This window comes from Microplitis demolitor, chromosome 5 (genome assembly GCF_026212275.2).
Source record: "Microplitis demolitor isolate Queensland-Clemson2020A chromosome 5, iyMicDemo2.1a, whole genome shotgun sequence".
Taxonomy (NCBI): Eukaryota; Metazoa; Arthropoda; class Insecta; order Hymenoptera; family Braconidae; genus Microplitis; species Microplitis demolitor.
The window spans coordinates 6911058-6935196 of record NC_068549.1 but is presented as its reverse complement, the minus strand read 5'-3'; the positions used below and the strand labels follow the sequence as shown (position 1 = coordinate 6935196).

General features: G+C 25.4%; 5 protein-coding genes across 8 annotated transcripts; 2 read left to right on the top strand and 3 right to left on the bottom strand.

The window, feature by feature from the left end:
* Nucleotides 1-960: 960 nt before the first annotated feature.
* On the bottom strand, nucleotides 961-2101 carry LOC103569632 (mitochondrial fission process protein 1). The gene is made up of 3 exons (XM_008547001.1): nucleotides 1883-2101; nucleotides 1489-1616; nucleotides 961-1412 (listed from the first exon to the last, which is right to left on the bottom strand). The coding sequence occupies exons 1-3, from the start codon at nucleotides 1959-1961 to the stop codon at nucleotides 1107-1109; spliced, it is 513 nt and encodes a 170-aa protein (XP_008545223.1). The 5' UTR covers nucleotides 1962-2101; the 3' UTR covers nucleotides 961-1106.
* A 1194-nt stretch (nucleotides 2102-3295) lies between these two features.
* Nucleotides 3296-5060, top strand: LOC103569630 (guanylate kinase). The gene is made up of 2 exons (XM_008547000.3): nucleotides 3296-3424; nucleotides 3498-5060. Exon 2 carries the CDS (start codon nucleotides 3708-3710, stop codon nucleotides 4326-4328), a length of 621 nt encoding a protein of 206 aa, XP_008545222.2. The 5' UTR covers nucleotides 3296-3424; nucleotides 3498-3707; the 3' UTR covers nucleotides 4329-5060.
* A 3795-nt stretch (nucleotides 5061-8855) lies between these two features.
* LOC103569629 (serine/threonine-protein phosphatase 4 catalytic subunit) lies at nucleotides 8856-14161 on the bottom strand. Of its 4 annotated transcripts, none has more exons than XM_053739713.1 (7): nucleotides 13976-14156; nucleotides 13869-13910; nucleotides 12777-12946; nucleotides 10981-11133; nucleotides 9574-9825; nucleotides 9243-9481; nucleotides 8856-9158 (listed from the first exon to the last, which is right to left on the bottom strand). In XM_053739713.1, the coding sequence occupies exons 3-7, from the start codon at nucleotides 12924-12926 to the stop codon at nucleotides 9029-9031; spliced, it is 924 nt and encodes a 307-aa protein (XP_053595688.1). In that variant the 5' UTR covers nucleotides 12927-12946; nucleotides 13869-13910; nucleotides 13976-14156; the 3' UTR covers nucleotides 8856-9028. The 4 variants fall into 4 exon arrangements, with proteins under 4 accessions (XP_053595688.1, XP_053595689.1, XP_053595690.1 ...); XM_053739714.1 differs by having other exon boundaries at nucleotides 14072-14138; XM_053739715.1 differs by lacking the exon at nucleotides 13869-13910 and having other exon boundaries at nucleotides 14072-14161.
* A 1451-nt stretch (nucleotides 14162-15612) lies between these two features.
* LOC103569628 (pyridoxal phosphate phosphatase PHOSPHO2-like) lies at nucleotides 15613-17977 on the bottom strand. The gene is made up of 3 exons (XM_008546994.2): nucleotides 17887-17977; nucleotides 17709-17813; nucleotides 15613-16738 (listed from the first exon to the last, which is right to left on the bottom strand). Exons 2-3 carry the CDS (start codon nucleotides 17748-17750, stop codon nucleotides 16013-16015), a joined length of 768 nt encoding a protein of 255 aa, XP_008545216.1. The 5' UTR covers nucleotides 17751-17813; nucleotides 17887-17977; the 3' UTR covers nucleotides 15613-16012.
* Nucleotides 17978-18201: 224 nt separating this feature from the next.
* LOC103569627 (peptidyl-prolyl cis-trans isomerase D) lies at nucleotides 18202-24049 on the top strand. The gene is made up of 6 exons (XM_008546993.2): nucleotides 18202-18604; nucleotides 18683-18820; nucleotides 19802-20100; nucleotides 20167-20307; nucleotides 22005-22256; nucleotides 22333-24049. Exons 1-6 carry the CDS (start codon nucleotides 18517-18519, stop codon nucleotides 22549-22551), a joined length of 1137 nt encoding a protein of 378 aa, XP_008545215.1. The 5' UTR covers nucleotides 18202-18516; the 3' UTR covers nucleotides 22552-24049.
* Nucleotides 24050-24139: the final 90 nt, after the last annotated feature.

The window sequence follows — 24139 nt, the reverse complement described above, 5'->3', positions numbered from 1 at the left end:
ACACTTTAAACAATTTAAATTTTACAAGCACTGTACATTTTAATTAAACAATTACTATGAGCAATAAATTTTATGGATAATTTCGTGAATTAACTGCAATACTGTGTTTCGATTCAAACGTAAAGAAGGATCTGGACTACTACTGCCATTGTCGATGATACTGACTGCTGCTATTGGACCGCCAGTTGATACAAAACAATCGATTTTGCGATTTATTCTCCTTCCCCCCACTTTACCAAAAATTTTAATGTTGAATACACTGACAAACAGTAGCGCCATTTTGGCGCGAAATTTCAAAATTGAAAGTCAATAATTGTATTAAAATTTATTTGTGTCAATTATTATATTCATTATACTAAAAAGTATATTCAAAATGAGTTATCCTGTCTACGGTATGAAGACTTTGTTTTTTTGAGGTGACTCGTCTCTCCCCACTACCACTAGCTTATTTTTTATTATTTTTTATTGAAAATTTAGCAGAATATTCTTGAAATGATACTTAATAATGTCACAAATTTTAAGAATTGTAATAAAGAAGGTACTCTTAAAAAAAATCACAAAAATATCCTCTTTTTTTTTAGTATTTCAGACTTCTTTCTCCCCTTAAGTCAGTCCTTGAGAAAATAAAACCAAAATCGGCCAGAATTTCAAGCACATCTAACATTTTATGAATTTCTTTCGTAAACTGTCAAAATGCATTTTATGTAAACCAATAAATAAATAACTAAGCCTGATAATTATCACAAAAATAAAAGTATAAAGAAATAATTATTTTTGAATTTTTATAATAAAAAAGATAGAACCATAATCCTGTAAGTCCATCACTTTTTTTAAAATTAATAAAAATATTAATCTTTGAATTAAATATAACTAAAATTTAATTTATTTATTAATATAGAAAACTACTAAATATTATAATAAAAAAAATCCATAATAAAATATTTATTTTATTTAATAAAATTGACATAGTGTGGAATATAAACTATCGCAGTGAAATGCGACATAACAATTACTTTGGAATGTCCAAATTTTGTAATACTATTATTTATAATTTGTACTACACACTTTCGTATTGTCTCAACAAGTTTAACAAATCTAGTTATTAACTATTTATCATCCATTTCTTTTTGCGGATGATAGCCAGTCCACTGCCTATACGTAGAGTCCATAGTTCTTTCAACTCCATCATCAATAGGACGAATTATCAAGGGAATAGAAATAAGTCCAACAATAGTTGATACCCATGGGTTTCTCATAACTGGACTTTTAGCATTTTTTTGCATAAAACGAACACCCGCACAAATTCTATTGATAACTAGACCAGGAATTATCACTGATGCAAAACTCTGCCATATCAATGTGTCAGATGCAGATAAAATAATACGTTTATTTTTATCTTCCTTCCCAATTTTCTGATATACATTTATTAAATATATATTATAATAACTATAATAATAAATAATTGAAATAAAATATAATAACACCTACTTCATATTCTTTGATCCCTTTGTGTGCAGTATCAGCAATGACATAACCACTAGCAATAACATAACTCATCCAGACAATTGATTTAGGGACAATACTTCTAAAAGCTTCACCAACTTCATTTGTGTAACCTAAAATTTATAAATAAAATCATATTATTATTTAAGACAATAAAGACAACGGACATGAAAATTTTTGAAACTTTGAAACAATAAATTGAAGTGTTTATAAAATAAATATTAAAAAATCTACGTGTAGACAATTCAAAAATCAGTGGATTCATTTTTTTAAATTTAATTTTTTTATATGTAATCAAAATTATCATATTTTTGATACATTTACACTCATTATTATTTAGATTAAAATAGTTAAGAAATTTTTTATGTTTATTATTTACCTAAATATCGTAGAGAAGTATCACGAAAAATATCAACTTCAGTATTCTTGTTGTCCATTTTTATTTTATTCTCATACATATTTAATTTTTAGTTTATTTGTGCTAAGTTATTTTTTATAAATATATACACGATTTATAAAAAGAATTAATAACAATTTTCAATGCTCTCAATGTTATTGATTATGTTTGCCGCCATTTTTCATATTGCACGAAAGAGTGACAGCGCAGTCGGATCCTGCTGAGTTTTAATGAAGCGAAAAAAGTTAAGCAGTCATCAACTATTTTCAATGATAATAAAAGTAAATTGTTTGTTTAAAAAAAATATCAATCAATTGGTAGATAAAAGTTCTAATATTTAAATAATTTATTTGATTCATCAATTGATTTAGCCATGAGTGTAAATGAAACAGATATGAGACAATTTATAAATTTTAAGTAAATAAATAAATAAAAGAAATAAAATTTTAAAAAATGCACATGCCAATTTTTTATTTAAATTAAAAATTAAATTTAATTATGAATTTTAATTTTCCCGGGTATATTGCAAGCGTCCCAGTACGCCGGGCGGAGAATCCGAATAGACCATTACACGCGTGAATTTAGCAGATGTGACAAATTTAAAATTATAAATATATAGTAAATATATAAATTTTATTTTATTAATTATTTACTCTATTAATACTTTTAAATTTGTCTGATGTCTGCTTCATTATGAGTGTGAATGTAGCAGACATCAGGAAAATTTTAAATTAGTAATAAATAGCGTAAATAATTAATAAAATAAAATTTTAAAAAATGCGCATTCAACAAATTTTCAAATTAATAAGTGCATTTGGTATAATTATTATTCTTTCAATTATTTACTTTATTTATTTATAATATCAAATTTCTCTGATGTTTGCTACATTTACACTCATGCTACATTCAAACATGATACTCAAGTTAGCCGACGTCTAATAATTCTTAATTTTTTTTAAACAATAAATTTAAAAAAAAAATTTTTTAAAAAATTTCGTCTATATGTTTTAAAATTTTCTACATGTGCATATTTTTATTTTTTATTTTTTTGTAATTGATTTGTTGAAAAAAAAACCCAAAAATTTTTAATTATCTGCTAACTTTAAAATAATCATTCACACTCATTTCATTTTTTTTTAAATTTACCGATTCTAAAAAAAATTCAAAAATTATCAGACGTCGGCTAATTGGAGTATCATAATAAGTAAAAAAATATGCGAACTAATTTTTCAATTTTCTCAATACGCATTTTTAATTTTTATTCTACGTACATTTTATTTATTTATTCAAAAATTCAAAAAATTGTCAGCTATATTCACACTTATGATCGCGCAGTTAATTTCACGCAGCATTAAATTGTTAATAAAAATGACCCCTAAGGTTACTAATCCATAAGATATAAGATATAAGGTTAGCTTTTACTTTCAAAGCAAAGCATCGGCATCGTGGTTCAGAATTAAAAAAATATTACAAGTGAATACAAGCAGAAACGAGCAAGTAAGCAAGAGGATCAGTGGTAATCAGGTGATAGAATTTATTATTTTTAACAAAAGACATTTAATAAATAAAACAGTTATTATTTTATTTATATTTGTAGTGTTGTGTTGAACTTATATTTTAATTATACATAATAAAACTTAACACTGAATTATTGTTATAAGTTAACACGCAGATACTGAGTAATAATGTGACTATTGGCGGGAAAATTTTAAATTATAAATTAACCGCATGGAAAATTACGTATGAAAACGTAATACATATATTTTAAAAGTTGTGTTGATAAATAGTAAGCTGTTTGATATAATATATGAATTCAGCAGTATTTATTGTGCAAAAATTATTCTTCAATATGCTTCACAAAACCCCAAGGCCATTAGTTTTGTGTGGTCCATCAGGATCTGGAAAAAGTACATTGATTAAAAAATTATTTGATGAATTTCCAGATAAATTTGGTTTTTCAGTATCACATACAACAAGACAGCCAAGACCTGGCGAAGAAGATGGTAAACATTATCATTTTACAAATAAATCTAAAATGGAAGATGAAATAAATAAAGGTGAATTTATTGAAACTGCTGTATTTAGTAATAATTTATATGGCACGAGTAAAAAAGCTGTTGAAAAAGTTATTAATAATGGAAAAATATGTGTTTTGGACATTGATATGCAAGGTGTTAAACAAATTAAAAATACTACACTTGATCCATTGCTTATTTTTATAAAACCTCCGTCGATTGAAGAATTGGAGAAACGATTGAGAAATAGAAAAACAGAAACTGAAGAATCATTACAACGTCGATTAAATACTGCTATTGAAGAAATAAAATATGGTGATGAGCCAGGTAATTTTCATCGGGTAATTGTCAATGATGATGTTGACAAAGCTTACCATGAATTACGTGACTTTATTTTACGGGAATTGAAATAATTCATAAATCAGTGATTTAATTTATTTATTTTTTATTTTTATTAAAAAACAAAAACTTAATTATTTAATTTACAATAATTAAATATTTAATGATACAATAATCAAAATCATGAAAACTTTTAAGTATTTATTGACATGCCTTTTATTTTATATTAAAATATGTAGACGATAAAACGTAATCACATTTATTAGTAATATTTAAAAATAGCATTTATTTTTAAGTTAATTTTACACAGACAACATATTAATTATATTAACGATCATGTTTATTTGTTTATAATTACTTTATTATTTTATACATTATTATTTAAATTGTAAAAAAATAAACTGAGATTGTTCACCAAAAAAAGTTGTGTTCTAGTGACAAGAATTTGTTACAAGAAATATTTTTCAATAGACATGTTAAAAAAATATAAATAGATTTTAAAAAATAAATAACATCACTTTGCATACATATATTTAATTGGAATAAAGCAAATTATTTCTTTTTAGTGTAGTAAACACAACTTAAACTTATCATAATGCAAATAAAGTTATGGAAAGATAATAGAGGTATTAAATTTTAATTTATATTAGTAGTAATTAACTGTACACTTTTCCTCAATGTTGGTTTATGTAAAATAGTCACTATAAATTAGGGTAGTCATTAAAAATTAAATTTTCTCAGGCACCCGTAAAAAGCTTCTTTTTTAGTGAAAAAATACCTGGGGAATTTGGTTTTTTTTTTTTTTTTTTTTTAACTAAAAAGAACACGGGTCTCAAGACGATCAAAATTCATTTTTCGATACGATCGCGGTTTTTTTTTAAATATCTCATGAAATATGTAGATTAAAGAAAAAAGTCATAGGAACTATTTTGTAGGAAATTAAATTCTTGACAAAAAAACGTATTATTCATTTTTTTTCATAAAATCTGTATTTACGAAGATATTTTCGAAAAACTTTTAGATCTTATGAATTGAGCATCTAAAGAATTACGAATGTTAAAGATAACGTTTTCTATTAAATATAGACAACTTCGTAACTTATAACATATCAATCATTAATGTTTGTTATAGTTCCTATATACTTAGAAAAATGTTATTTCCAAAATTTGTTATCCTTAAAACGCTTGATTCATAAGATCTAAAAAAAGGTTTTTTTAAAATATCTTCGTAAATACACATTTTATTAAAAAAATGAGCAAGACCTTTTTTGTCAAGAATTTAATTTTCTACAAAATTGTTCCTATGACTTTTTCCTTTAATCTGCATATTTCATGAGATATTTAAAAAAAACTGCGATTGTATCGAAAAATGAACTTTGATCATCCTGAGGCACGTGTTCTTTTTACTTGAAAAGAAAAGACCAAATTCCTCAAAAAGAAGCTTTTTTTACAGTGTGTCTGAAAAAATTTAATTTTTAACGACCACCCTACTATATATATTTAATGAATAATCAACAGTAATAAATATTACTAATAGATTATGTAAATTAACTCACAATTTGAACAATTGTCTATAGAAAATTATTTAAATAGTAAATCGATTTAACATCACATGCTTATTATATAAGATTATTATTGTGAATTATTTAGATCTAAATAGTAACAGTCGAAACTCAGAAATAGGAGAGATTTCTAATGTCACTCACAAACACCTACCAAAATAAACGTCATCAACCAGGGGTTGATGAGAAAAAAAATAAAGACACCCTCAAAAATAAATCTATAGTAAATATTTCATAAGACAACAAAAATTGTAGAGAAAAGAAAATTCACAAAAAAGTATAAGAAATTTTTTTTATATCTAAAAAATAACACATAATAGATTTTTTTTATTTCTGAAATTCAATATACTAAATTTTTATGAGGATACGCTAGAAAAGTAGAAAAAGATGTACACACTTAACTGCGGTATTTTTTCATCAACTCCTCAAGTGATGACTTTTTTATTTTGGAGGGGTATTTGTGGGTGACATCATAGACCTTCAATCAAATTTGCACTAACTTTCGAGAAATGTCTCCTATATCCGAGTTTCGACTAAACTACAAATTTATCAATGTGCTATATTAGAGATTGAGATAAAGCAATTAAATTATTAAGTTATTATTTAACTTAGTAATTAAATTTAATAACTTGCATTGGCTTTCAAAATAGCAAAATGTAAATTTACATAAATTAGATAAAATATTAATTTTCTTTTCTTTGTTGTAAAAGATCATTTTATAAAAAATGTAAATGGTAGTTATTACTAGCTGTAATATTATTAAATGTGAATAGATTAAAATAATGAATGTAATTAAATATATTGAAAGATAATACACCTGTTGAGAAATGAAAATGATTTTAAAAAAGTATTTTAAACTAATTTAAATTACCTGAGAAAATTCATACATATCCATTCAACAATTTTAAAAAATTGATAAACATTTTTTTGAACAGTGAGTAATTTATAAATAACCATTTTTTTTAAACTAAATGGAGAAAAGAGTATGAGATATAAAAAAAAAGAGGATATTTTTGTAATTTTTTTTTAGAGTACCTTCTTTATTAAAATTCTTAAAATTTGTGACATTATTAAGTATCATTTCAAGAATATTCTGCTAAATTTTCATAAAAAAATATTGAAAAATAAGCCAGTGGTAATGGAGAGAGACGAGTTCTTCAAAAAATGTCTCCATGCCGTAAACTGTACAAGTCATAACTGCTTCATCTCAAACCGAAAAAACCAAAAAAATTTCTTTAGTACATAAGTTTATCTTGGATTTGAACGAAGGAATAAACAAAATACTCATTTTTTAATTTTTGGTAAAGGTGCAATAAAAAAAACTCTGATTTTTGCCAAAAATGATTCCTTTTGTTTAATTAAAAAATAAGTAGTTATTGAAAAAAAAAATTCTTCATTCAAATCTAAGATAAACTTATGTAGTAAAGAAATCTTTTTCGTTTTTTGATTTCAGATGAGGCAGTCATGAGTTATGCTGCTTACTGCATGGAGACTTTTTTTTTTTTAAAGTGACTTGTCTCTCCCCTCTGCCACTGGATTATTTTTCAATATTCTTTCATGAAAATTTACCAGAATATTCTTGGAATGATGCTGAATAATGTCATAAATTTTAGGAACTTTAATGAAGAAGGTACTCTGAAAAAATATCCTCTTCTTTGTATCTCAGACACCTTTCCCCCCTTAAATTTTTACCTGAGACTAATGCTTAAAATTATCGGAATTCTTTAATAGTATTAAACGTCATGTCATTGTAATTCTTCAGTTTGTCATTAAAAATAAATATTGAATAAATTGATCGTAAATTTTTGACATAAAAAAGATTATTATCATTTTTATAAAAAATTATTGATTGTTTATTTTCATTAATAAATTTTCAGTATTAATAAAAGTAAATAAACACTTGAAACTTTTTTACCATTTATCATTGATGGAAAATAAATATTTCTTATCTACTAGTAGTTATCATTGATCAAGTACACAGAGCTATTATTTCTTTTATTTACATAAAAATAATGATTATTTACAGTCTCTTTTTTTTTATTTAATCAGTAATCGAACTGTTGACTTTTTAAATAAAATAGACTTAGCTTAATATTTTTAGAGTTGGTCGGTCGTTTAATTCAAATTATCCATAACTTTTCCATTCATTTAGTTTTTATCAATAAAATAAAATAATTCATTAGATTTCTTTTTTTTTTTATCAATCTTATAGATAATCGTTTAATCAAATCGGACATAATTATTTTGATAACTTCATATAAATGTATCTGATTACAATAGTAATTTATTATTATTCTTCCTATTTAATTTATAATGCATCAATATTATAGTCGAATTATTAGAAAAAAAAAATCCTTTTATTAATCATTAATAGTCACATGGCTCACAAAAATATGCTATTTTTTTATGTCAGGTCAGCATTCTCCCTTACAGTAATTTAATTGAAGTATTATATCTAGGAACATAAAGTAGAGCCTGAGAAAGTTGTATGAATTCTTTTCTTTATTATCTCTCGGAGTACACTGGGGGTCATTTTGACCCCAGAATTCTTTTTATTCTAAAGTATTTCTCAAATTAGGTTTGATTTTAATTTATTTTTCACCGTTAAAAATTAGTTAATTCGAATTAATGATAGTTGTATTCGAAAGAGCATTGTTTTACCTACAAAAAACATCATGGCTTGCATTCCGATAAAATGCATAGTTTTTGAGATATAACTCTTGAAAAATGAAGTGTGTACTCCGAAGATCTGTTCGGAGGTATGTACTCAGAGGATTAAAGTACCATGAAGGCGGTAAAAATTTATATTTTTAAAAAACTCAAATGAAAATTTAAAAAAAAATTTATTATTACAAGGATTTGATGTGCGTATAAAACTAAAACATTAAGATATAATGTATTAATTATTCACAATTGTTTTTTTATTTAATAAAAAATGATTTATCGATGAATATTACATGTTTGAAAAATACTCTTTAAATACTCACTACATCAATTGAATATATAAAAATTAAGTAAGTAACGCTAAAAAATGCTAAACTGCAAGTCATATTTGGTTTTTTATTAATGCTTATAAAAGATATTTCCGATGATAATACAATAGTTTAAATGAAGAATAATTAAATGGTCTTATTACCAAAAGTACTTGGCAATATAATGGAGAAATGTTATAAATTTAATAATATATTTTATTAAAGACTCGACACACAAATTTTATAAGAAATAATCTGCTTGCGGCTTTTTACTAGGTATGCCTCGACTTTCTTGAGGCGCAGCTTCAAATATTGTGAAGTCTCGTTGAAGATGTTCATTTAATTCTAAAATAGCAGCGACATTTCCACATCTGCAATAATATTTAAATATATTAAATAAAATAAAAAGTAATTTTAAGGATTTTAATAAAATGAATAAATAAATTTTTTTTTACCGATAACAGTAGTTAGGAGCTGACCATACAGTAAGGACTGTTTCATTAAAATGCCACTTATATCCTTCCATAACCAACTGATGAGCTCTGCATATCATATCAATATCATTTGCAGAATTAAATTGTGCTACAACATCGCTACCAAATAAATAACCAGCGCCTCTAGGTGAAACTCCCCAGCCTTGAGTATCTTCGGGATCAGACCATAACAAATCACACATTGGCCCATCATGAGGAACCTAATTTTAATATCAAATTATTAATAAACTTTCTTCTTTTTAAATATTATAAACAAAAAATATGTTTATTTATAGTTTATAGTAAAACTTACTTCTTGTTTCCGGTCTATTGTTCGTATTTGATCTAAAGTTTGAATGCTTGGAGAAAGGCCGCCATGTACGCAGAATATTTTTCCATCGATTATAGCAGATAAAGATAAATAGTCAAATATTTCAGTGCAATACCGCCATACTGTAATACTACCATATTTACGAAGGCATTCATCATAAAATCCATATACTTGTGTTATTTGTCGGGATTCATGATTACCGCGGATTAATGTAATTCGATCCGGATAACGAACCTATAATTTAAAAAAAAGATTCAATTTTATATATAATAATAATATTTAATAAATTAATTGTAACAATTATTTTTCTTGACCTATTTACGAGCTTTAAGAGACCATACACACGTTAAGGGGGGCCACTAGTGTGACCACCTGAAAAAACGATGATTTTTGGACATTTTTTTAAAGAAAACGACTGCATGAAATGTTTTAACGTTTTAAGGATATATATGTGAATATATAATGAATATTTGTGAATATATAATGAATACAACATAAAAATTTTGGACTGAAAAATTCAAAATTTAGCGAGTTATTCACAATCTCCCAAAGCTAAAAAAAAGTCCCACCACTGCTGCAGTAATAGCGACTTTCACAGTTCATGAAATCAAAAAAACCAAAAAGTTTATTAAACTAGAAGAGATTTCCTGTACCATCACCTACATTTTTGATTCGATCGAAAAACTGAAGGTTCATGGTACGTAGAAACATATATTAAAGAAGCTGCAATTCAAATCAAATCGATCGGATGATTTTTCTTCGAGTTATAACTGCGGCAATTTTGAAAAATGTATTTTCGAAAACCGATAAGCGGCTGCTCTTCAGGTGGCTGTAACTCAAAAAAACTATTCGAGGTGTGCACTAAAAATTATGGTATGTTATTTTTTGAAGATATAGACCATTGAAATATGCAAAAAAAAAATGAATTGTTTTTTCAAAATTTCATGCTAGTGGTCCCCCTTAAAAAAAAAAACTACAATTAACAGAATAGATATTAGCAATAACAGTATATTTAAATTAGTGCCATATCAAGAGCAGTAACTCCGACCTAGATTGAAGCAATCCGTGGGGAATGCAAACAGAGACTTTAAATTCGATGATCTTATGACCTCTAGCACGCGATCCAATTTATCGTAATTAAACCCGGAGGCAAGTATGACGGTCTAGTATTTATCTCTTAAATGTATGTCAACCGGAAATAGCATAAGAAAATTCAAAATTGTCGTTTTATCAATAAAACCACAGATGCAATTTTTTAAGGGCGACACAATGAAGGATTTACTGCCAATTGAAATGTGGCAGGTATATTTGCTGACTAGTGTCAGTTGGACAAGCGGCTTGACAAGGTACTGAGGATAAAAATATTTATTATTAATAATAATAACTTACTTTTAACGCCAAAAGAAGAAGGAATGTTTCAACACTGTAAAATCCTCTGTCAACAAAATCTCCCATAAATAAATAATTTGTTTCTGGCACATCGCCACCAACTTTGAAAAGTTCTTTTAAATCATAAAACTGACCGTGAATATCACCGCACACCTGCAAAAGAAAAATCCATTTATGTACTATATACTATAAAGATTATGTTGATATTAATTTTCAGTGATATTTACACTCTATAAATATTTTATAGACTACAATAATGATTCACGGTCGAATGGGACTCAGAAGATCCTAGACAAATGTCAACTTCGAATTTCTGTAGTTAGTTCTTTGAATTTTAAACTCAAAATAACTCAATAGCCAATCAGTTTTTTAAAAAAGTATAAGATACCTTTTTTGCAGGAAATTTAAAACCCTACAAAAAAAGTTTCTTTGAATTTTTTGGATAACGCAATATTTGTAGAGAAATTTGCAACAAAATAATCATACTTTTTTTTTTGGATAATTTAAAAATTTTAGAAAATAATTTTTTGACTTGATTTATTATGAATATGAATATAATAATTGAAAGATTACAACTTTTTATTGATCTTATGTCAAAGTAAATTTATTCCTCAATAATTTGCCGCAGAATGTAGTTAACAAAATTATTTTTATTTTTATAGAAAAGTATTTTTATAAGAATAATAAAATAGTAACTGTGTAAAAATATATGATCCTGAAGTTGACAGACAATTAAAAATTTTCGGATTTTTGTTTTTTTAATAAATCAATAACAAAAAAATAAAAAATAAAAATATGCACATGTAGAACATTTAAATCAGACCGGACTTACAAGTTGTGGAATAGATTGTAGTTTGTTATGAAAAAGTTTAAAAAAAAAATCAAAATATCCATGAATTTTGAAAAAAAAATAAATTCAATGTTCAAAACTTGAAAATCACATAGAAAAATATTTTGAAAAACTTGTTAATATTTTTTCTGAAAAGCACATGAAAAAATAAAAATTAAAAAAAAAAGTTTCTATTTGGACCATTACCAAGAAAGTTATGAGCGAAAAACTAATAAAAGTGCAATTTGCGAACGAATCAACCAAAAAATCTCAAACTTTATCAGGGAGAGTTTCTTTGATCGGTATAGCCGGACCTCGTTATAAGACTAGTCCGGGGCTGTAGGGGAAAAAATTCTTAGAATTGAGGTGTCTCCACTATTGTCCTTAACAGTGTTTGCGCCCAAGCCTCGCTATAAGACATCACCGTTTTGCGTTTTGTTCATGTATTCGCTTCAACTCTGTTCTATTATACTGTGAATCTATTTTATGTATAATCATAAATAAACAGAATTTTGTCGTTCTTTTCCCTTAATTAATTAAATGAAACCACGAAATTACTTAATCTACAATCTATATGTAGTTACATTTTATCTCAATTTTAGTCGTACTGTTCGTTAGTCTTATAGCGAGAATTCAGCGCAAAATTTTCATTGAGTTGTTGGAGGAAGCGTTCCAAGCGAGTTTTAACAAACTAATAAGAAGAGTCTTACAACGCGTTGTCTTATAACCTTGTCCGACTGTACTACAAAATATAAAAAAATGAAGGAAATAAAAAATATAAATTTTTCAAACTGTCTGATTTGACGTGGGATCTCCCATATACAGTATCATTGATTAAAAAAAATAATAAATTGATAAAATGAATTCTCATTTAATTCAGTAATAAAACTTTTAATCTATCTTGCAACTATATCTATGATTTAATGGGTTTAAGGTGAGTGAAGGATAGATTCTGTATGATACTTACGGTAACAGGTGAATCGATTCGTTGAACATTACTTTCTTCTATGAGAATTTCTCTTGCTTTAGCACATAATGCTTTTACTTCAGCTTCTTTTATTATCTCACATTTTTTTAATTGTTCTATTTGTCGGTCTAAATCACTCGCATCAGCCATTGCAGTCAATTTATCTGAAACTAAACAATTAATTATTTAATTGACAATTCTTAATTTTATTTTAAAACTTTTTATTTGATAAATTAGTTCAAATTAAATGTTTTTTATAAGTTTAGCTGTTAAAAAAAAAAAAAAAAAACTTATTACAGTCTAAGTATATTTTTTTTTAATCAGCTATTTAATGACTTAATGACATTGATATAATTAATGATTGAAAAAATTTTCTGAAGTTGATTAAAAATAGAAAATTACACATAAAAATTTTAAAACTTTTATCTGTAGTCAACTAATTTAAAAAAAAAATGCAACCAATTTTTATCGCCATAAGAAAACTGAACTTGAAACTTTAAAAAATAAAATTTTCAGGTTAATTTTTGAATTTATAATTTAATAAAATGAAATAATTTATTTATAAAAATAAATTATATAAATTTAATGACTAGTCATTAAATTTTTGTACGAAAAAAATGAATTATATTTAATATTTATGTTTAGCCTGACATCAAGTTAGTGAATTATGACGTTAGATTGTTTTAGTACTAAACAAAATAATATCAAACAATTATTAATTTTTTTAAATATATATATATATATACATTATATATGTAAATCCTATTATACTTTCTTAGAATTAACGGATTAACTTTTACTTAACCTGAAACAATTTAAATTTATTACTAAGAAAATAAAAATAATATTTAATTAAATGTTTGTAAAATTTTATAAAAATTATTTTAAATAATAATTTATTTGAAGTAATTAAAAAAATAAATTGATTTCGTAGCATCAAGCATGAACAATTTTATTATATATTTTTTTAAATAAAAAAAAATGTGAATATATAACTGAAGATAATTAAAAATAAAAAATGCTTTATTTTAAATCATAAAAAATAAAAAAAACAATGTTGTATAGCAATAAAATAATGTTAGTGCGTTATACCTGATAAACAGCCGCTTCTGAGTCACAAAATAAAGTCAATTACTAGAAGAGAGATAAAATTTTGACGTTTAAAATTTTTTACAAGACGAAAAAAAAATTTTATTTACTTGATAATATGGCAACATTTACAGATATATTATTGATAAAATTTCGATTATTTCACTAATAAAATTGTCTAAACTAACAAACTATTATGCGCCAACCTCAAAATTTTTGGAGCGATAGATATCCATTAAAACCCGGCCATGACCACAGAGATCCCACCAATTCCAGGCTCTATTAATTCGTGTATTGTCGGTAGGGGCGCTGTCAGCAATATCGTTCACATGTGCGCGATATTTGATTCGAGATCAAAATCGATTCTCACTGAAATCGACCAATTTAATTATTTATATTTTAACCGCGTAAATTACAAATCTTCAGTATGTTCCCCAAGTACCACATTAAAGATTTGTAACATATGTAAATATGACAGTAAAGTTGGCAGACATCTGACTATTTCTAGACTTTAACAATAATAAAATAAAATTTTTTTAACAAAGAAATTAAAAAATGGACTTTTAAAAAATTTTAAAGTCAATACATGCATTTTTTTTATTTTATCAATTTGATCGTTTAATTTTGTTACATGTAATTTAAAAATTGTCTGATGTCTGCTACATTTACACTCATCTGTAAGATAGCAGTTTTGAGACTGTGTTTGATCCATCGATAAGACACCAAATTGTTAAGGGGGAAAAGGGGTGGAGATACAAAAAAAAAAAGAGGATATTTTTGTAATTTTTTTTTTTTTTTTTTTTTTTTCAAAATACTTTCTTTATTAAAATTTTCAAAATTTGAGACATTATTAAGCAACATTCCAAGAATATGCTGCTAAATTTCCATAAAAAAATATTGAAAAACAAGCCAGTGGTAAAGGGGAGAGACGAGTCACCCAAAAGAAAAAAGTCTCTATGCGGTAGGCAGGATAACTTATGACTGCTTCAACTGAAATAAAAAAACCAAAAAGATTTCTTTAGTAGAGAGGAGATCTTCATGGAGATTTTTTTTGAGGTGACTAGGCTCTCCCCTCTACCACTACCTTTTTTTTAAAATTTTTTAATGAAAATTTAGCAGAACATTCTTGAAATGATGCTTGATAATATCACAAATTTTAAGAATTTTAATAAAGAACGTACTCTGAAAAAAAAATCACAAAAATATCCTCTTTTTTTGTATTTTAGACAACTTTCCCTTTTTAACAATCGGAAATTAACGTCATAAAGAACAATATCTACCTAAATGACTTGACTCAAACCGAGCCAAAATGCCAATTACAAATAATTATCAAATAAGTCATTTGAACGACTTGTGAATTGAGACATGATACTGAAATTAGCTGACATCCAACAATCGTCCAAGAACGATAAATTGTAAAAATCAAAATATTTTTAAAAAATTGTGTCTGTAGTTTTATAAATTTTCCGAATATGAATTTTTTTAAATTCTGCTAAAAAAAAATTTCTAAATTGTTAACTGTCTGCTAACCTCAGGATCATAATTGAAATGATTTTTTTAAAGCGAGAAAACGAAATTGAATTTTCCATGACTCCTAGGATCAGTACGTCCTATTCGTATAAACAAATTTGGCTTTGAAGTAAAACAAAATTTATCTTGTCCTTTTGCAGAAAATTTTATGGCATCTTAAAGTTATTTCTATGCTACTTGGAAAGAAAAAAAGGAATGATAGATTAGATGTCGCTACTCCATTTTTGATCATTTAATATTTTATTTTAATTAATCAAAAAGTATAAAATAAAATTTCCATTATAACAGTGTGGTAGAATTATCTCTCCATATATTTGAAAAATTAATTATATAATTGCGTCTTTTAAATTATTTTATATAAATTTTTCGAGTGTTCACAACTGGACCGAAAGTAGTAAAAAAGCGGTAATTCTCCCCTATGGTTGAATAATTAAGACACAAAATAAATTTAACTATTAAACTTAAAATTATGCAATAAATAATTAACAAAAATTATAATAATAATTAAGTTTTTGTACTAAATTATTTAATTAGATTGATACTTTATTGTCTGAGAATCGAATACTATTTATTACTTAATTTATAATAAATATTAATTAATAAAAAGCATTGTATATTTATAGATTAATTTTACTAACAAGTGCATTCCAAATGTCGGTACCAGTTTTCCATGGAATGACTTGGGCTTTAACATTTTTTTTAGTGTCTGGAGCATTCAATAGTTTTATTATTGGATAGTCTTGTCGAGGAAATGCAATATCTTTATCAGATAATTTTAAAATTGGACATAAATCATTTTTACCATCTCCAGCATATGCGATTTTATCAAAACTTACTCCAATTTCAATTCTTTCTTTAATATAATTTTCTAAAATATACCCTTTGCATAAATTTTTTTCACTTAAGGTACACCAATTTTGTTGATGATACGGTTCAATATTTAATAAACCCTTGTCATCAAACCAAGCAGGATTTGTAAATATTTTATTAACAGTATGATCTAATTGTCTATATTTTAACCAATTTTCTATAAATACAGAATTTGAATCGCTGATAATAATAACTTCACAGTTATTTGAATTTAAATTTTTTAAAAGCTCTTCAAATCCTTGTACAGCAGGAATACTATTTATTGTATTGTTTATTTCATCTTTAGTTATTTTATTGCTGTATAATAATTCAAATATATTTTTCATCAGCATTGTCCAACCATCGCATGACTTATACAATTTTTTAATAGTCTCTGCATATTCATTTGGAAGCAATTCACGAATAACAATATCGCTATTTTTATCAATTATTGTATGATCGAAATCAAAACTCATCAAAAGTGGTTTCGTCATCTGTCAATTATTAAATTCAAATTAAATAAATAATTATTTTATTTACATTATTTTAAAGTTAGCAGACAATTAAAAATTTTTGGATTTTTTTTTTCAACAAATCAATTACAAAAAAATAAAAAATAAAAATATGCACATGTAGGATTTTATAAAAACTATAGGAGCAATTTTTGCAAATTTTATTTTTTTTATAATTTATATTATTAAGAGAATAAAGAAAATTTTGTTCCCGGCATATCTGTATGATAGAATTGGTTAATATTATTAAATTTGGTATCATTAGAAAGGTTTTGACTTGAATTTGGGCCTTTTCATAGTTTCAATACTTTTTTATGATCAATCATTGAGAAAAATCGATTTATCTGTATCATTCGAATTACATTTAAATTACGCGAGAAAAAATACGATCGTAATTATTTTCTTTAAATAAATTAATAATCTAATTATTCTGTTGCTAAATATGACTGAATGTCACTAAATACATACTATATTATTTATATCGCTTTACTCATTCCAAAATGACAAAGTTTTATATTTCCATTCGGTTTTAAGAAGCTTCTCAAAGCCAAAAAAGTGTGCATAGAAAAAAAAAGGATTCATTGACACAAAAAATCTTTATTCGCCTAAAGAAAATTATTACTTACTCCAAGAAATTTTTCGCATTGTGAATTAAAACCAAACAGTTATTTAGAACTAGAAAATATTTTTTGGTGCAAGGAATCATTTCTTGATCAAAATAATCTTTTCTGACCCCAAGAAAACTTTTGTATTGAATTTATGATGCATAAAATTTCTTGGTGCAAATAAAATTTGTTGAAGCAAGAAATCATTTTCTTCTGAATATTTTATAAAATTAGTAGTGATATTTGGGCTGTCACGTAGTGATTGCAGGTTGCTTGTTTATTGTTTAAAAAAAAAATAAAAAAATTATTAGATGTCGGCTAACTAGAGTATTATTCTTTCAAATTACCTTGTATCGTTTAATTAAAACATTAATATATTTATTTATCATAAATTTTATATACAATTTCTAGCTGTCATTCACACCACCATGAAATATTTATATTGATTTTTGCTAAAAAACAAAAAAAGTAATCTTTCATTATTGGTATTTAATTTAAAAATTATCAACTTTTTTATTTACTTACTTTTTGAATAAATAATTATTTTTCTTTAAATATTTTCCTAGAATTATTTACCTACGTGGCGATAATTATATTTTTCCATTTCCAATTCAACATCAAAACTTGAAAATATATATTCTTTTAATTTTTACTTTTTATTTTATAATTTTTAATTTATTTACTAAACATTTTATTTTCAAAATAAATAAATTCTTTTAATGTTCTTTAAGAACAAAAACAAATATGTATTCTTCTAAATATATACTCCAAAAAACAATATCTCGGGTGATGCTTAAACATATATATAGTAACATATATATTACATATGTATACCAGCCATACCGGCTAACCTTTTACGTCTACATGTACCTATATACATTTACAGAAATTATAACTATTTATATAACAATATTATAAACAATGACATTTATATAAATTATACATTAATTAGTTTTATAAATATAACTTTATATTAATTAGTGTTATACATTGTAATAAGTAATAATATCAACAGTGTTTTGAATGTCATACAATAATAAAATTTTTGTCCGCAATATTTATATTTTTTAAACAAGACACAAACGTACTACATTTTATAATATTTATAAACAATAGTGCATTGTTAATAAATACATACATATTTTTTAAACAAAAATGGAAAATTTTTCGACAAATTTAAGTACGGAAGATTACAAGAAAAATCCTATTGTTTTTCTTGACATAGCAATTGATAATGAGAAAAGTAATTAGTTGATTATACTAGTAATTATTTTTTTATATAAATATTATTATTATTATTATTATGATTTTTTGATTATAGTTGGGCGAATAATAATTGAATTATTTAAACATGTTACACCACGTACTGCGGAAAATTTTCGGCAACTTTGTACTGGAGAAAAAGGTATTGGAATAAATGGTAAAAAATTGTGCTATAAAGGATCTATTTTTCATAAAAGTAAGTTATATATTTTTTTTTATAATTATTATATCTAGTTTGTTGACTAGTTTACTACAGCAGCAATTGATGACAAGTCTTGAAGGGGGAAAGGGGTCTGAGATACAAAAAAAAAAGAGCATATTTTTGTAATTTTTTTTTTAGAGTACCTTCTTTATTAAAATTCTTAAAATTTGTGATATTATTAAGCACCATTTCAAGAATGTTCTGCTAAATTTTCATTAAAAAATATTTAAAAATAAGCCAGTGGTAGTGGGAAGAGCCGAGTCACTTTAAAAAAGTCTCCATACCGTAGACAGGATAACTCATGACAGCTTCATCTGAAATCAAAAAACCAAAAAGATTTTTTTATATATATTGTTCTTATATATAATCAACTTATTATAATATTGGCTATACGGGTTCAGAATTTACTGCCACCAAGTTGTACTAATTTACCGTCTTTTAGTGAATTTTGAGATGCTTGCTACACATATTTTATTGGGATCAAAAATAATCATGGATAATATACTAAAATTATATTAAAATAAGATTGAAATTAATTAAATTTAAATGTAAGATTAGAGCAGTCGAGATTATTAGATCAAATGACCGAAATTTAAAATTTATATGTATGTTCATCTGATATTATTTATTAAGCATTATATTATATTAAAAATTTTAAAATATGTATGTTATATGTATATATATATTGTTTAATGTCACTTAATAATCAAAATGATGTTTGAAACGTTATAAATATATTATACAAACATTGTAAATATATGTATATAAAAGATGGCCACAAAGAGCTTCGATTCCATGGCCAAGTAAAATTTTCTATCTATCTATCTATTAGATTTTACTAATAAGTTATAAAATTACTCCTAAAATTAATGCCAATAATATAAATATCATTTTTTGATATTTTATTTAAATTTTTAATAATCTCTTTATATTTATGTTCAGACAAACGAACTAATTATTAATTTTTAATTTCAGTTGTACCTCAATTTATGATACAGGGAGGTGATATAATAAACTTTGATGGCACTGGTGGTGAAAGTATTTATGGTCCACATTTTGAAGATGAAAATTTTAAAATGAAACACTCAACAAAAGGACTTCTTAGTACAGTTAATAAAGGGAAACCACACACAAATAATTCACAATTTATTATTACAACTGAAATTAGCGGTCATTTAGACAATACTAATGTTGTATTTGGCAAAGTCTTGAGAGGAATGGGTATTGTACAAGAAATCAGTGAAGGTCCTATTGTAAAAGATAAACCACTGCAAGTAATTAAAATATTTTTATAAAATACAACAGTTTATTTTTTAAAAGTAATTTAAATAAATTTTGAGGTATCAAAAATAATCGATTGTGGTGAAATAAAACAAGGCGAGAATTGGGGAATTGAAGAAAATGATGGAACTTTAGATATTTTTCCACCGTTTCCAGAAGATTGGGATTATGCTCTGAAAACAGATCCATTGAATGTCGACGTAAGTTTACTATTAATATGTTTTCAATTAAAAATATTTTATTGTTTAAGTCAAAGAAAAAAATATTGGACAGTGAAAATAATTAAATTAATATGACAATAATTACACAAATAATAATGATAAATTAAAGTAACTTATTGTAACATTCTGACTTAATGAAAATTTATTTAATTAATTATTGCCATGACGAACATGATTGGAAAGTCGATAGACTTCCGGTAATATCTGCTGTTCAACTTTTACAATTTTTTAATTTTATTTGAAGGGTTTTAAATTGAAATAATACAAAATTATAATGAATTTGAGTATATCCTTAAATAAAACATTGAAATTAAAGTCAGTCGGTCACTAAGCAGAAGTCCGGACTCTTAGATATTAGTCGGCTGTCTGTTCTTGAAATTCCTTCATTACAAAATTATACATCGTTTGATGTCGTGTCTCGGGTTACCCAAGCGAACATTGTCAAAGTCTGGGTCTCATGCCGTATCATGAGTTTAGACTTCAGGTCATGAAGGTGTTCACGGAAATCGCTTATCTGCTTAAGTTACTCTGTTGAAGATTTACTACAACTATTTTTATCATTAATCATTATATTATAATATATCAGAACTTATAAATAAATATCACTTATATTACAATAACAACACACTTAAATTAGCAATAATAACACCACAATCACAGCAATAAAACAAAGGTAAAAGAGAGGTAGTTTATTAAAATACAGAATGTTCGCTGTTTTGTTGTCATTAAATGACTGACTGATTCGAGTCGTGTTTCTATAAAACAAGAGATGAAGGCATTTGATATCTCGATATTTAAATATTTAAAAAGATTAGTTTCACATTCATTACAATTTCTATCCTACAGTTGATGATAGAATCATAAATCAACGACTCCGAGTCCGAGATATAAAAAAAAGAGCATAATTTTGTGATTTTTTTATTTCGGAGTACCTTCTGTATAAAAATCTTTAAAACTTGTGACATCATTAAGTCTCATTTCAAGAATATTCTGCTAAATTTTCATAAAAAAATATTGAAAAATAAGCCAGTGGTAGCGGGGAGAGACGAGCCATTTTGAAAAAAAATAATCTCCATGCCGTAGGCAGAATAACTCATGACTGCCTCATCTGAAATCAAAAAAACCAAATAAATTTCTTTAGTACATAAATTTATCTTGGATTTGAACAAAGGGATAAACAAAATATTTATTTTTGAATTTTTGATAAAGCTGCAATCAAAAAACTTTGATTTTTGCCAAAAATTGTTCCTTTTGTTTAATTTAAAAATAAGTAATTATTAAAAAAAAAATCCTTCGTTCAAATTTAAGATAAACTTATGTACTAAAGAAATCTTTTTGGTTTTTTGATATCAGATGCAGCAGTCATGAGTTATCCTGCCTACTGCATGGAAACTTTTTTTTTAAAGTGATTCGGCTCTCCCCTCTACCACTGGCTTATTTTTCAATATTTTTTTATGAAAATTTAGCAGAATATTCTTGGAATGATGCTTTATAATGTCATAAATTTTAAGAATTTTAATAACGAAGTTACTCTGAAAAAAAAAATCACAAAAATATGATTTTTTTTTTTTGTGTATCTCAGACCCATTTCTCCCTTAATTTAATTATTTTTACTGTACATTTTCTTACGATTCCATCTACATACAATTCATCTATTTGTCAACTTTTTTTTATAGCACAATTATGTGAAAGACGCAATTGAAAAAATAAAAAATTCTGGTAATAATTATTATGGTAAAAAAAATTATACAAAAGCCGAGAGAAAATATAAAAAAGCACTAGGATATTACAATTGGCTAATGCAAAATAATCCCCCAGAAGATTTACAATTAATTTTATCTAACATACGAATATCAATAATGTTGAATCAAGCTGTTACAAAATTGAAGTTATTAAAATATCGCGAAGCTCTAGATCTTTGTAATATGGTAAGTTTTTTTTATATTAATTTTATCAATATCTATTTGTTTCTAAATTAACTGATTTATTAATTAATAAATTTAGGTATTATCTGTGGATAAAACTAATAATAAAGCTCTTTTTCGACGAAGTCAAGCGTACATCGGTTTAAACGATTACGAAACTGGGTTAGCTGATTTGAAACAATTACAATCTTTTGATCCTGATAATGCTGAAATTTCACGTGAAATTGATAAAATTAATAAATCTATTTCATTATATTTAAATCATGAAAAAAAAACATTTAAACGTATGTTTCGATAAAAAATTTAATTCAGATTTTATAATCAAAAATATATTCAGGGACAATATCCATGTAACAATTTTCATTCCGAGTTGCTGACCAAGGTACTGGTCACAAGAATCTTTTGACAGATACTACATAAACTTTGTCAAGATGACGTACACAAGACAATGTTGTAATAGTCGAACTATTTTTATAACAGTATCTGGCGGAAGTCCCCTAGGTGCCTACGTCTTTACGTACGTATCGATCTGTCACAAAATATTAATTCAAGATTCTAAGACAATTGTTACAGAACTTGGACATGATATTGTACAAAAGAACATTGAAGATATCTTTAATGTCTTGTTTAAGATGTGTTAGTAAAATTACTTTCACGCATCTTGAGCGAGTCGCATCAAAAATCACGTGTAGACACTAATGCATATTTTGCTACAGATCTGCTCAAGTATCTTGTTACACTGTCTATATATCTCTGCTATCTGTGTCACTTCACTCCAGAATCTTGTAAAGTATGACAATAAAGGGGATAAAGTGACTGAGGCAGAAGTAAGATAGATAGTGTAATATGACACTTCTTGAGCAATTCAGGCGCAAGATATGCGTTAGTATATGCAAGCAATTAAATTTCTGGAGCAAGATTAGCTCAAGTCACTGTACCCATATACCTTGAACAAAATATCTTTAGTATTCTTGCACAATTCTTAAAGTACAACATAACACTAAGTATTTTTCTACGGGGGCAAAAGGGTCGGGGTACAAAAAAAAATATTTTTATGATTTTTTTTTTCTGAGTACCTCTGTTATTAAAATTTTTGAAATTTGTGACATTATTAAGCATGATTCCAAGAATATTTTGCTCAATTTTTATAAAAAAATATTGAAAAATAAACCAGTGGTAGTGGGGAGAGACGAGTCACCTCAAAAAAAATCTGTCTATCGGTTGACCCTGCGGGCCAGCCCTAAAACTTTCCGCTCCTTAAGCTCTAAAACATTGTTGTGAATATATTTTCGAGCTCTTCGAGTAAACTAAAACTTTGTACCAGTGTCTGCAGTAAGATCCATAGTTACATAAAGACGTAGACAGTTAGTGTACCAGTGATCAGGCTCGGGTAAGATTGTCATGTAGGATATATCGTTGTTAAATATTTTTATATAAATATTTATCAATTAAATACCGCCAATATATATTAGGAATAATTCATAAATTTAATGTAGTTTTAGATAATTATATTGGCTCAAAAAAATGTACATATTATTATGGGAAGTCATTTTTTTAGTTGTTCATAATTTTAAAAAATTCTTAATTACAGGATAATTTTATTGTTAACAGATTTAATTATTTTCAAATTAAATGAAATATTTAAATAATAAATTTTATTAATGGACTTAATTTAAATTAAATAATAAACAATTAAATTTTTATCTATTTCTTTATTTAAAAATTATGAATTGACTCAGTTTGTGAAAAATTTCATTTCTATTTTATGTTTTACTTGTGTACGGTCTAAAGCTTAATATATATATATTTTATGATTATATTAAAATGGTAATTTATAATTAATAAATAAGCTATTTTTAATGTGTTTTACTTACTAATAAATGTTA

Excerpts from the sequence above, each read along its gene's own strand:
- LOC103569628 (XM_008546994.2), bottom strand. The coding sequence starts at position 17,750 with ATGATAAATAAATATATTAATGTTTTAATTAAACGATACAAG. Across the intron at positions 16,739-17,708 it reads TTTTAATTAAACGATACAAG|ATGACGAAACCACTTTTGAT; the intron begins GTAATTTGAAAG and ends AATAATTGACAG.
- LOC103569630 (XM_008547000.3), top strand. The coding sequence starts at position 3,708 with ATGAATTCAGCAGTATTTATTGTGCAAAAATTATTCTTCAATATGCTT.
- LOC103569627 (XM_008546993.2), top strand. The coding sequence starts at position 18,517 with ATGGAAAATTTTTCGACAAATTTAAGTACGGAAGATTACAAGAAAAAT. Across the intron at positions 20,101-20,166 it reads TAAAAGATAAACCACTGCAA|GTATCAAAAATAATCGATTG; the intron begins GTAATTAAAATA and ends ATAAATTTTGAG. Across the intron at positions 22,257-22,332 it reads CTCTAGATCTTTGTAATATG|GTATTATCTGTGGATAAAAC; the intron begins GTAAGTTTTTTT and ends TAATAAATTTAG.
- LOC103569632 (XM_008547001.1), bottom strand. The coding sequence starts at position 1,961 with ATGTATGAGAATAAAATAAAAATGGACAACAAGAATACTGAAGTTGAT. Across the intron at positions 1,617-1,882 it reads TACTTCTCTACGATATTTAG|GTTACACAAATGAAGTTGGT; the intron begins GTAAATAATAAA and ends TATAAATTTTAG. Across the intron at positions 1,413-1,488 it reads AAGGGATCAAAGAATATGAA|AAAATTGGGAAGGAAGATAA; the intron begins GTAGGTGTTATT and ends AATGTATATCAG.
- LOC103569629 (XM_053739715.1), bottom strand. The coding sequence starts at position 12,926 with ATGGCTGATGCGAGTGATTTAGACCGACAAATAGAACAATTAAAAAAA. Across the intron at positions 9,826-10,980 it reads TTCTTCTTTTGGCGTTAAAA|GTTCGTTATCCGGATCGAAT; the intron begins GTAAGTTATTAT and ends TTTAAATTATAG. Across the intron at positions 9,159-9,242 it reads GCTCCTAACTACTGTTATCG|ATGTGGAAATGTCGCTGCTA; the intron begins GTAAAAAAAAAT and ends ATATTATTGCAG.